The 13,852-nt window shown below is 39.4% G+C and overlaps 1 protein-coding gene across 3 annotated transcripts in view; it reads left to right on the top strand.

Moving 5' to 3' along the window:
* Positions 1-13,852, top strand: part of exoc6b (exocyst complex component 6B) — a 122,243-nt gene that overhangs the window by 37,969 nt on the left and 70,422 nt on the right. For all 3 annotated transcript variants that reach the window (XR_010526096.2, XM_065248775.1, XM_065248776.1), the window contains exons 7-8: positions 6,100-6,273; positions 10,560-10,628. Coding sequence is in view for 2 of the 3 variants with exons in the window: in XM_065248775.1 (XP_065104847.1) it covers positions 6,100-6,273; positions 10,560-10,628 (243 nt within the window). In the remaining variant the exon portion in view is untranslated. The remainder of the gene's footprint in view (positions 1-6,099; positions 6,274-10,559; positions 10,629-13,852) is intronic.

Below are 13,852 nucleotides of genomic sequence, written 5' to 3' on the forward strand. Positions count from 1 at the left end.
TTGCATCACGACAGGGAATAACAACACGCTGCCTACTCGATCAAGGAGTTTATCAGGGGAAAGATATGGAAGGTTTTAGATTGACCAGATTTAAATCCCATTTCATCTCGTGAATAGTAGGCTAAATGCACAAACTCCCCAAAACAAGCAGCAGTGGAAAATTCTGCATTTATGGCTTGGAAAAGCATTCAAAAGTCTGATGTTCGTGGGTTTTGCACTAGTCAACATTTAAAGTGGATCAAAACTTTTCATAAAAGTTCTCTTAAAACCAATACCCAATACCTGTTTTTATCATAGGACAACTTTGATGAACATTTTGGATCCACTTTAAATGTTGACTAGTATATATTCTAGCTTTCCTGGACATGGCTTAAGTCAAGTCGAAGACGAAAATGCTTGTTTGAGCTTTCTTAATTGAAAACAGCTTGCACTGACATATCTTAAAATATATCAATGCTATTGTTTTGTCTCAAGATGCACACTAGTAATGTTTTTTTGTAAGGCATGTGTGAAAAAAACTATTTAACTCTTTCCCCGCCAGCGTATTTTTAAAGTTGCCAGCGTCAGCATTTTTTATAATTTTAACAAAACTTAAATGCCTTCCAGAAAATATTTATCTTTAATTATATAAAAATACAATATATCAAATGAAAGAACATTTTCATCTTACCTTCATTTGTTCTCTTTTATCACCCTTTCAAATATGGGTAGGTTTCTTCAAAAAAACTAAATAAGATAATTGCTTTTTTGTGAAGACTTTTAATAGAGATCCGATTCAGCGTGATGATCAAAACATACACCGAGTTCTTACTGTTTTCCCTAAGGGATTGCGTCCAGGTTTTATAAATTGGCTAAGAGTGCCGCCTGGTCATAATAGCGGAAATACAGATTGCCGGAAAAACTTGTCACTGGCAGGGAAGCGTTTTCTTTTAATTGACGAGTTAACTTGTCAATGGCGGGGAAAGAGTTAAATGTCTCAAGCCTAGTCCTCACTTAATATAAACCCTGTCTGGGAAACTTCCCCCTTTACATTTGCTTTAAGTTAAATTGTCTCAATACTTATGCTCACATCAGATGTTGAAACTGCCAATGAAGAATGTGACAGTCTGTACTTTTGCATCATTTTCATATTTTAAGTATGCAAAATTTGATTACATTACAGTCTATTTATGAGGACAATAAAAATGTGCAATAATATCTTGTCTTCCATTGTTTATCAGGGTTCCCACGTGTCCTTGAAATCCTTGAAAGTTCGTGAATCTGGGTGAAAAAAATTCAAGGCCCTGGGAAGTTTTTGTAAATATACATGCATAGATACAGGTCATTGAAAGTGCTTGAATCTATTTTATGCAAGATGTTTTCTGGAAAAAAATCCATATTATTCCCTGTGTAGTGTAGGATAATATTAGCCTGGTTAGCCAGACCTACATCAAGATGTAAGGTCTGGCAACTCTTCACACAAACGGCTCAATGCAAGGGGCGGGATATAAGGTTGTCCCTCAAAATGCCTCTGCACGCAATAGGATAGCGCTATGACCAACCAGAGCAACGAAGAACGAAGTTTTCAAGTAGGAACCGTCGCAGCTCTGTCGTCATCATATTAAGCACGCCCCACAGACGCTACACACGATGTGATTGGCCTGACCAAATTTTGGTTTTTGGAGCTGTTAAGTGTATTGTGAGTGCCTAGACTAAACCCTGGCAGCAAATATATTTTGCGGCCGCTAGGGTGCGTCTAGATTTCTAGGCTAGGATAATATCATACAAATTCTAGACTTTTTAAGCACACGTTCTCAACTGTTCGTTTTAATGCTTATATCTTCTGTATGCGAATGTTGATTCATACCAAAGTGCTTTTTTGCATAGTTGACACATGAAAACATCTCGGGTTATGTATGTACGCTGCGTCTCCTTTGCCATACTTCCTGGGTCCCTGTAACGCTGTCTTTGGCAATATTTCAGATAGCGATATACTTCCTGGCTCCCGCGTCATCCTGTCTTTGTTGTTAAACCTCACCATTGGTTGAATTTGATATACACATCCAGACGCACTTACCCCCGGAGGCGTCCCCAAAGTGTCACCACAGTGACACAGCGTGAGTTCCCTCGAAAGTGAACTGTCACAATGTATCTTAAAAGGTAACACGATTTAACCTTGTTCTTACTTAAAATTTGTCCCCACATTTAGTCCTTGAATTTAAGGGTATTGGACCTGGAAAGTCCTTGAAAGGTCCTTGAACTTGAAGTTAACTAAGGTGTGGGAACCCTGGATTTACCCATTTATTCATTTAAAGCGTCATTAAACCCCGCTGTTTCAGCTCCAGTCTACCTCACCGTCATTTTGAAAAATGCTACTTAAATGGATGTGGACGCTGTGAGGAGAACCGCAATGAGTGGGCGGGGCAACTGCTATAAGCTAAGATTTACTAAGATTAGCAGTATTACAGAAATAAATAAACTGAATATAATATTTTACACATTTTCTTCAGAACCGTATCCATGTGCGATTATCCTGTGCCCCAGACTCCCCTCCCCCGGCTGACCTGGCCGCACGGAGCACATGCACGCGGGCACATACAAAATGTCTCCGCATTGGATAAACACGCTATCTTATAAATAATAATAATGAGATAATGACGGTTATGATGTACTACAGTAATTTGCCACGTCACATCTCGTGACGTTTACACGATATAGAGTTAAAACCCGGAAGACAAAAAAAATCACAAAAAAGCTAAAAGTGAACTAGTTTTCTCCTAATGTTAAAATTAACAGATACTAACATTGTCTTCTATGATGTGCAACACAACTAACTTTGTTAACATCTAAAAAAAGTGTTGGCTAGTGTTTCATTACACTTTAATACATTTCCTGTTTATTTAAAATAAAAAATGCTTTAAACGGTGCTAATTTAATTAAATACATTTACATTTAATTAAATGAACATGTTTAAAGATTTCTTGGCTCCACAGCAAACAGAGCAATTTTGTTCCCAAAGTTTTTCCAAATACTTCTGGAGGGCTCTGTATGTACAAGAGTGAACTTCACGGTTCGAACCCACAGACTGGCTTTAAATATTTATTGGTCTTCTAGGAACAACGTCCTTCAGTTTTGATTTCCTTAATGAGAAGGAATTCTTAAATTTCAAAGGTCTCTTCATGATACCCCTCGCAATGACGCAAATGCCTCTACTCGAGATTAGAAGAGGACTAGAACTTCAGACGTGTCCAAAGAAATAAAGGGTACACAACGTAAGATGACCACAATAGACAGACGTACAATCTCTGCGTAGTCCAATTAGTGTGTTTTAAGAACATTTAAGAACGTCTCTGAGATGAATACATATGTTGTGTTAACTTCCTTTAAAGGATCCATGAAGAAACCCCAGCTTCCATCTTACATCCTGTTCCAGCTGCTTTCTCCATCTTCCACTGACGTACTTCCCCCCATTTTCTTTTCTTTTTTATATAATGAGGGTCTTTCTCGTCAGCATGGAGAGCTCTCCATTCCTCAATCTTGCTTCCTACTGAATGACTTCAAGCGTTTGTAGAGAGAAGTTTGCGTGAGCATTGACCTTAGTAATGATGTCAGACTGCCTCTGTTAAAGAATAGTGTGCTATTGTAAAAACCGCAATCCTTTTCTCACGTTTTGCATATGGGGGTTCACAGGTGCCTTTCCCTTTGTTGGCATTACTGGGAAATGCACTTTCTCAGTGTATAGCACAATATAGCTTTTGGGACCTGCGTAGGCAAAGTGAATGACTCGACTTTGTTTTTTTGAGTGCATACAGGTCTTTGTAATTAGTGGACACTTTCTTTTTCCCATAGGTTATTGGATTGCTTATAGAATTTAATAGTTACTATAATGGAATCAGCATTATCACTTAGAAAGATCACATACAGATCAGTGTAAAGAGTTTAATTGAATTTATTTAGATGTTATCTATTTAGGATTATTTGTATCTCACATTTTAAAGGTTTGCCTAAAATAGTGAAAAGAACACTTTATTAAATAATTTTTTTTATTTATTAAAAAATTTACTCACCCTTATGTCTTACTACATATTATATTTTTCCTACACTGTAAAAAAAAATCCTAGTTGCACAGTTCATTTTCAAGTTTAATTCATTTCAACTTTCTTGACTAGTGAGGAGTTGCTATAAATTATAAAACAAAGTTGAATTAGCTTAAAAGGACACTCCACTTTTGTTTGAAAATATGCTAACTTTCCAGCTACCCTAGAGTTAAACAATTGATTTTTGTCAGTTTTGGAATCAATTCAGCTGATCTCCAGGTCTAGCGGTACCATTTTTAGCATAGCTTACCATAATTCATTGAATCTGATTAGACCATTAGCATTGTGCTAAAATGACTATGAGTTTTGATTTTTGTTTAGGCAGATACGGCTAGGAACTATACTTTAATTCTGGTGTAATAATCAAGGACTTTGCTGCTGTAACATGGAGGCAGAAGGTGCAATAATACTACGCAAGGCCTGAAAATAGTCCCCTGCTGTTAAAAGTAACCATTCTTGTTTTGAAGAATTTTCAGGCTACTTTATAATGAATGAAGGTAAATGAGGACTCGGGCTGTCACGCTGCAAAAAGGCAGCATAAGGATATCTAAAGGGTGGTCTATACAAATATGCCTTTAATACCTTAAGTATGTTAAAGCCATATAATAGTTTGTGTAATAAACTGGTTGAAATGTAGGTGATTACTGAATGAAACCCCCGGTATATACACTTACCTAAAGGATTATTAGGACCCCTTTCGCCTTCAGAACTGCCTTAATTCTACGTGTCAATGATTCAACAAGGTGCTGAAAGCATTCTTTAGAAATGTTGGCCCATATTGATAGGATAGCATCTTGCAGTTGATGGAGATTTGTGGGATGCACATCCAGGGCAAGAAGCTCCCGATCCACCACATCACAAAGATGCTCTATTGGGTTGAGATCTGGTGACTGTGGGGGCCATTTTAGTACAGTGAACTCATTGTCATGTTCAAGAAACCAAATTGAAATTATTCGAGCTTTGTGACATAGTGCATTATCCTGCTGGAAGTAGCCATCAGAGGATCGGTACATGGTGGTCATAAAGGGATGGGCATGGTCAGAAACAATGCTCAGCTAGGCTGTGGCATTTAAACGATGCCCAATTGGCACTAAAGGGCCTAAAGTGTGCCAAGAAAACATCCCTTATACCATTACACCACCACCACCAGGCTGCACAGTGGTAACAAGGCATGATGGATCCATGTTCTCATTCTGTTTACGCCAAATTCTGACTCTACCATCTGAATGTCTCAACAGAAATCGAGACTCATCAGACCAGGCAACATTTTTCCATTTTGAAACTGTTCAATTTTGGTGAGCTTGTGCAAATTGTAACCTCTTTTTCCTATTTGTAGTGGAGATGAGTGGTACCTGGTGGGGTCTTCTGCTGTAGTAGCCCATCCGCTTCATGGTTGTGTGTGTTGTGGCTTCACAAATGCTTTGCTGCATACTTTGGTTGTAATGAGTGGTTATTTCAGACAAAGTTGCTCTCTTATCAGCTTGAATCAGTCGGTCCATTCTCCTTTGACCTCTAGCATCAACAAGGCAATTTTGCTCACAGGACTGCCGCATACTGGATGTTTTTCCCTTTTCACATCATTCTTTATAAACCCTAGAAATAGTTGTGCGTGAAAATCACAGTAACTGAGCAGATTGTGAAATACTCAGACCGGCCAGTCTGGCACCAAAAACCATGCCACGCTCAAAATTGCTTAAATCACCTTTCTTTCCCATTCTGACATTCAGTTTGGAGTTCAGGAGATTGTCTTGACCAGGACCACACCCCTAAGTGCATTGTAGGAATTCTCATGTGATTTGTTGATTAGATAATTGCATTCATGAGAAATTGAACAGGTGTTTCCAATCTTTTAAGTGAGTGTATATACCACCAAAGCCCTGCATGTTGTGTACATCATCAATTGCTGAAGTGGCAATATCTGATTTGTGAAATAAAGTTCAAGTCGCAGCGGTTAACAGGTAACGGAACACAAAAAAAGTAGATTTTGTGCAAAACGTTTCTGATTATTTTGTCTTTTTTTCAGGCGCAGGTGCAGATTGCCCGTGACAATGCCGTGACGTCGCAGCAGCGGTCAGCGAGTGGACGGAGGATACGGAAGGAAGTGTCTTTAGGCACAGAGGTGGACAGGACTGGTAGCAACCCATTTACAGAACAAGATTCTGGAATACTGGACGTGGAAGATGAAGAGGGAGATGAGGTAAATGTTACTTTGTGACAGCAGTGAAACAAATGCCATAATTTTTTTTTAAGTCTGTTTTTGTGCAGACAAAGGAAGTTAAAGGAGTTGCGCTACCCAGTGGCCGCGTTTGCAATGCCTCTGGGCAGTTATTTCAGTCATGCAAGACTAAAGTCTCATCTACTTGAATGGGGAATGACGGATATCCCTAAAATTGCGTGCTAATATAACCATTATATTATATAACACATTTCCAAGCAACAATTAAACCTGATATCAACTGATTCTTAACTTTTGTTTCTAATGCTGCGTTTACACTAGGGCTGCAACTAACGATTATTTTAATAATCGATTAATCTGTCGATTATTTGTTCGATTAATCGATGAATCGGATAAAAAACAAAAAACAAGAAAAGCATTCATTTCCAACCCCTTATTCAAAACAGAACTAAAATCTTTAGAAATTGCACAAACATGTTGCTCCTTGAACACACCTGAGCTGTTACAATAATAATAAAATACAATAAAAATGGACTAACACAAAAAATACACACGTATGCTTTACATCTGCCAAATATATAGACTTTTTTATGATGCATTTCACTTCAAGAAGCCTCTCTTGATGGGATCAAAAAGATAGTATATGAGTACACTCTCAGAAATAAAAGTACAAAAGTTGTCACTGGACAGTACCCTTTCAAAAAGGTACACCTTTGTACCCAAAAAGTGCATATTAGTACTTCAAAAGTACATATTGGCAGTTCAAAGATACATATTTGTACCTAAATGGTACATATTAGGACCTTTTATAAGGGGTACTGCCCCAGTGACAGCTGTGTACCTTTACATTTGCCTTTATGTGTTTTCTCTGATCGGATAGCTATCTCATTTGTTAAAACTGTTCCATTTACATTTGGCCACATAAATGCGTCTTGTGAAAACGGAAAATGCGTCTTCTACTCCCGCGCAAAATGCAAGTACACCATTCATTACTTTGCCTTAAAAAATGTAAGACGATGTTTATGCAACAACAGGCGGCACTTACTGTATGATGTACTGTATGTTGGGCCGGGCACGCCCGTCTCTTGCTCGGCATGAGCTGGAGCGTGCAGGGGAAAAGCGTTCATACAACTCTCTCTCAACGTTTCTATCTTTGTTTAATATTATTGGAGTTTGTCATTGGAGTTTTTTATTCATTCTAGAAACTTTTTTTACTCACTGTCGTCGCTCCATAAAGCATAAGCGTGCCGTCTTTGTTTGTTTACCTCTTTGCCAGCTATAACGTCCAGGTGACCCGCTTACGTTTGGGAGGAGTAAAACACTGACATGTGGTTTTCCTCTACCTTTGCTGTTTTTTTATCTTTTCTCTGCCGCCCTGTCATTTCTCCGCCCTGTCTATGAGGCACAGAACTCTGCAAGCAACAGTGCCCGAGAGAGACCGACGCTCGGTCCCAAACCGCATACTTCCATACTATATAGTAGGCGAAAAGCACTACTTCTCGTACTCTTTGCCTACTATATAGTATGGAATTAGGCGGTTTGGGACGCAGTGCGAGTGTGTTCGCTCCGCGCTTAACTGAAGTTTTTCCTTTTTTTTTATTAAACGTCTCTGCGTCACGCGACACAACGAATCGATTATGAAATTCGTTGCCAACACTTTTAGTAATCGATTTTTATCGATTTAATCGATTCGTTGTTGCAGCCCTAGTTTACACCAACCACGTTTCAGGCGTCAAAATCGCGTCTACCGTGCCTAGTTTGCCGTGTGAACAGAAGCCAAATCCGCTTCTTGTGGGAGGGGCAAATGCTATGCGGTTGTCTGTTTGCAGGATGGCTGATGTCGATTGTGCATTTATTGAGAGAGTTACCGGTTTGTATTTAGTCACCTTACTGTACGGGGAAAATAAACGGTTCGGGTCGATAAATGTCACGTGACTCAAAAGTGAAATGTGTATTTACAACTTACCAGGTTGCCCAATGTCCTCACGGATACTCTTCCAAGCGAGGTCCTTTTCATTCCTGTCTCTATAGAAATAAGAACTTCTGTCGTATAGCTCCAGGTGACTGCTCACGAACAAAATCAAGCCTTCATGCTGAATGAGTGACTCCGGGCGGGGCTGCCGCCACAGCAGCAAGCAGGGTCCTGATTGGTTAACGCGGCGCTAAAATCTGCCAAAGTTCAAATATTTCAACTCGGGCGTCAGCCGCAAATTCGCGCAAAACGCACAAAAAGCACCATTCGCACCATTTGCGCGAACTAGACGTCTCATCCGCGCCCCGGGACCTCCAGACGCGCGTCAATGTGTCTTTACATTGACTTAACATTGAAATCACTCGCGCTTGCCGCCTCTACTGCGGTTGGTGTAAATGCAACATTAAGCTCAAATTGTGCTAAAACACATTTTTCGAGGTGGCTTCAGCTACTGTACACAGCTTGGCAATCGTCTTACAGGACTCAGTACAGAGCCCCTAATAAATCTTTATCAATCAAAAATAGTTCTTTTAAATTGAAGGTGGGACTTGTGTTGCCATGAATGGTCATAGGTGCATTGCATTTTCCCCATTCATAGTAATACAGCACTGCTCACTCTATTTATATCTAATATCTTTGGAAAGTCATGAAAAGCTGATATCTGTTCACAGTTCCCCAATGTCCTCTTTGTGGTCTTCATTTAAGTGTGAAGTCTTGGGTTCTTTTCTCTTTCTTCTTCGTCTGCCCCATTCTCCTGCTTGCTTTACTCCAATATCCACATGGACATTGGGCTTTCAGCCCAGTCCAAGATCCCCAGCTCTGCAGTTGTTTAATATTATTTGGGCCGCCCCTCTCCTCTGAGGCAGACATGAGAGACGTGTGGAGCATGCGAGACGTGCTGCCCAGCTGCGGTCACTAGCGACAACCTACTCCAGGGAGACAAATTGAAGTGACACAGTCATGAAAGTCGTAGTTGGTGCTCAATGTTTAGTTGACATTGGGTTTATTTTGATGTGCTCAGATATGTGTTGTTTGTGTTGAGTGAGTTCTTCATTGCATCACTTTCGGTTTTGATTTTTCTTTACATGTAGGTTGTATTAAAACAACTAATGAGGTAAAGTCAGTGTAATATTTTACTTATCTGAGGTCTTAACTTAATTGTCCCAACCTGTGACAGAACCTTCCGTTAACCTTAAAAAACGTATAGTTCACATTGAAATACAGTAAGCATTATATTTACTCATTCTTATGTCATTCCTACCACATATTTATGTTGGAAAAACTTTACTGGTTATATTTAACCTCTTAAATTAAATATAGTGTGGCAGAAATGTCATGGTGTACAATTCAAGATGCTTTATAATCAAAGACATCAAACCTGCACCATATTTAGTTTGAGAGCCACAGCCGAGGTAAAGATCATTGAGTAACTGCTTAAAATAATTGACTTTCAGTCAAATTTATCATATGACTTCCTAGTACTTCTCTTTTTGGAGCTTGCCAGACTGAAAATCTAAACCTTATGGGAAAAAGGAGACGATTCTGTATTGGAAAATACTTTTGTAGTGTTTCATGAAACAGCATATGGGTTTGTGTTTTTGTCTTGTTGTTTGACCTTTTCCCCTTCCTTTCTCCCCATGCGTCATAATGCATTTCTCTTGTGGCTTCTGTGCGAGGACCACTGCTTGTGCCAACCTGCAATCTGCCTCAATCTTTCTGCTCCAGGGCTTCCTGAGAAATGCTTGTGTCTAAAGCCTCAGATTGCTGCTTATTTAATGACTCCTTGCCAGCTGAGCGACGTTCCCATATGCTTTTTGTCCCATCGGTAAACTGCAGCCCTGTTTTTTTAGGAGGACACCTTGAACGCTCATTGCGTCCCTGAACCGGGTAAACCCTTCCAGTGAAGTCCCAGTGGTGTATCAACACAAAATTGTTTTTTCCTCATTCTCTCTGGGTTATTGTTCGTCCTTTGGTGCCGTCGCGTAATTGGTTTCAAATGTCCCTTGTTGCCTCTTTGTGGGCACCAGATCAAAGTTGGCATTGTTTAGTGGTCATTTCTTAGGCTTACACTTGGGAAAAGAGTATTTCCTATGCTAGTAAGGTCATGGGTTGAGAAAAAGAGTGTGGTTCTCTTCGTAAGGGAACCGTCTTATTTAAGATTCCCATTCATAAGTACATTAAAAGGCTACATCATTTTTTGATACTTTGGAACTCTTAATGGATCATAAAAAATGAAAACCTTTTTAAATAACTTTCTTTTCTTTATTATATTTTATTTAGAAGCAGGTGATGTGTTCTACTGACTCAAGATATGTGTCTCGCTGCTGTATTGCAGGTTTCAGGTGCACAGGATTTGGTGGACTTCTCACCCGTGTATCGCTGTTTACACATCTATACTGTATTGGTGAGTACTCCTCTCATTTCAGATCTGTTTTTATTTCATGTTTTTTAATCAGGATGTGATTTGTATGACTTTACACTTGCTGTGGTAAATGGGTAACCCTCCTTTAAGTATGTATGCATGCAAATGCATTTCTGTGTTTGACAGAATGTAGGGCTGGAACTAACGATTATTTTCAAAATCGATTAATCGGGCAATTGTTATTATTATTATTTTCGATTAATCAACTAATCAGATAAAAATCTAAATATTTAGAATTTAGAATTTTACTTATTATGGTTAAATAAAGCACAAAATTAGGGTATTCACGTGTAAAAGTGCAAAAGCCACACACTACTACAAAGTTTTACTAGTATAATCTTTTTGATTTTTATATTTATATATTATATTAAGCCAGCTTTTTTGTGCAGCTTTTAAGTGGTCAAACATGTCAAAATAATAATAAACAAAACATATTAAGTCTACAAGAATGTGCTGGTGAGTAAATTTAGTCACAGATTAATAAACACATTTTTATCTTCAACTTTAGACCTTTTAGTATTAACATTATTTGTTATTAACAAAATAAATGAGCCATATGATATGAAAGTGGTATAATCTACATTGTTGCGTTGTTACTGTAATAAAACCCTTACTTTAAAACGGATGTTTAGTTTATCATTCATTACTATTTTTATGAAAACCCAACAGCAATTAAACGAATACAAACGTACTTATATTAAAGGACGAAATTAAATTAGATTTTTCGATTAATACTTTTTTAAAACGTGGTCGATTCAAAATCGACTCTCAAAGAGCCGAATCGATTTTTTCTTTCATATTTATTTCCGCAAACATTGAATGTAAGATTAACGTTAATCTAATTACTAGTCTTCTTCACTAGATGTCACCCTCTTTTTTGCCTTGTTACCAAGGAGCGAAGGGTGAGCCTGTAATTCATTAATTCAGTGCTTAAAATGGCGGTTTCAGGTGCTTCATCGACGTTGATGCCATTTTGCAAGCAAGACGACGACGTTAGTGTTGTGGCTTTTAATTTTTTTATTAATTACCCACTTCTGTTCACTGTTCTTTTTTATTAATATAGTATTTGTATTAAATCTATATTCATTGAGTTGAATCGAGAATCGAGTATAAAAAGCGACCTGAGAACCGGAATCGAAAATTGAACCGAGAATCGAAATCAAATCGATCTGGAACATCTGAATCGATACCCAGCCCTATTAACCAGCATTCATTTGCGCTTTTGCTTCCATCGTTGTCCTTCAGGGTTGCCAGATCTGCGTAACAAAACCAGCCCAATGGCCATTCAAAATTAGTCCAAAAGCATCCTAATGTTTATTCAAGCCCAAATACCAACAACTACTGAACCAAATCCTTTCATCTTTAACCATCAGAAAAACATCAACCTGTTCAAACTTCGCAGATCCGCTGGTCAAGCGGTGAGAAGAAGTGGTGCGTGATAAATGTGTAGCTCACGATGTATGAAAAAACAATGCCTTACTTTAATATAAGCACACAGCTGGCTTTGTATGAAGCGGACGTGTCCGTGTTGTCTGACTGTGGTGCGGGAGCATGTGACAATCACAGGCCAACTAAACGCTAATCAATTCCGTAGACAATAAATGTTATCGATTATTATAATTTTATTGATTAGTTGTTGCAACCCCAACGGTATATGTGTCTTAAGTGTATGAAATGTATGTTTGCGTTTCATATGTTTGCATGAAAAACTGTAACCGGATCTTTTGATTGAGCCGATCTTGTAGAGTCTATGCAGGTAACATAGTTTTCTGTCAAAAACTCTGCTTGGATTTGGCAGTGGACCCTGTTCCAAAGTTTACCAGTAAGTTCTCCACCCAGAAGTACCCTGGAATGGTTCCTGCACAAACAAACATTGCATTTATAAGCAGCCGCAAGTAATGAAAAACAGTTCTTAAATACATCAATGCTAATTTATTAGCTTATTAACTCACTAGACTCTCATCTATGGAGTCAAGACTCTTTAAACTGTTTGCTTTTGTTTTATGCTTCAAAAAACAACCCCGAATGGGTGTAGGTCTATGTACAAGTGTGGGTAGGCCACATGTTTGTTTTCAGTGTGGGCTTGCTGACAGCTCCTCATGGTCTCTTGAAGAATTGTTTGAGTTGGTGGAATGTCGCTTTATGACCCTCCAGCCTGTAAATTTCATGTGCGAGAAGATTGGCTGTCATTTCTACAATAGTCTTTGTAGTGGAAGCTGGCGAGAATGGCATGCTGAGGGATAGGGGTAGTGAGGAAGTCTTTAAACTTCACGTCTTGACTTTATCGACCAGTCTGAGGCCGCTCTAGGGACCGGGTCTGGGAGCCGTCTCGGGACTCTAAGGAAAAGGAGGAAAAGCAAAAGACGGAGGTTGTTTGAAATTGAGTTGGGTACCAGTGGAGTCATGGAAAGGTCACGGCACGCGTGCACTTAAGGGATGTGGACATCCCACGATCCATGACAGCGAGAGACAGAAAATAAAGTAAGCAAACAAATGAGAACAGAGTCGCCATACCCGATAAGCAAATTGGTGTGTTTCTTCAAGAGGAATGTCCATGTTTTTGTGTTTCCTTCCCCTGATGCTCGTGCTGACCTTGGAGTTACCCCGGACCCTGGGAAATCACACTGCTTTTTATCTCTCTGAAGCACAGGTTTTTACAATAAACACACACGAGTGCAGGCCTTCATGCCACAGATACCTTCCATGTACTGTATATGTGGTGTTCTGAACGCCCCCTCAGGAAGGAAGTTGTTGAGGCAGTTGTATGTTTATACGAGGATTGCCCTAAGTATGACATCAATCCAGATCATTTAAACAAACTTCATGTAAACGCTGTTAGACACTACTGTAAGGAGAGGGGGGAATGGGAGCGATCCAGAAAGATTATCAAAGGGAGGGAATGAAGTAATGATCAAATATAGAAATTGGTGCATGTACAATGGCTCTTGAGCTGGCTGCACTCTGAATGGCCCGAAGGTTGGCGGTTGAATCGGAGGCAGTCCGGGGTTCTGAGGGTGATCACCTGGGTTTCCATCATAGCATGGGATCGTGACCTAGCCACAATGTCCGTTGGCTTTTGTATGCGCGAGTACTGCGTGAGAGGCAGTGGCTGCAAAGAGACAGGAAGCTGAAAGTCGGAAAGCCGAGCAGAGAACCGAAAGAATAAAGACAGGGGAGCACGGGACATGCAAGAGGTCAAAATGTCA

The sequence above is a fragment of the Paramisgurnus dabryanus genome, chromosome 2 (assembly GCF_030506205.2).
Source record: "Paramisgurnus dabryanus chromosome 2, PD_genome_1.1, whole genome shotgun sequence".
NCBI classification, from domain to species: domain Eukaryota; kingdom Metazoa; phylum Chordata; class Actinopteri; order Cypriniformes; family Cobitidae; genus Paramisgurnus; species Paramisgurnus dabryanus.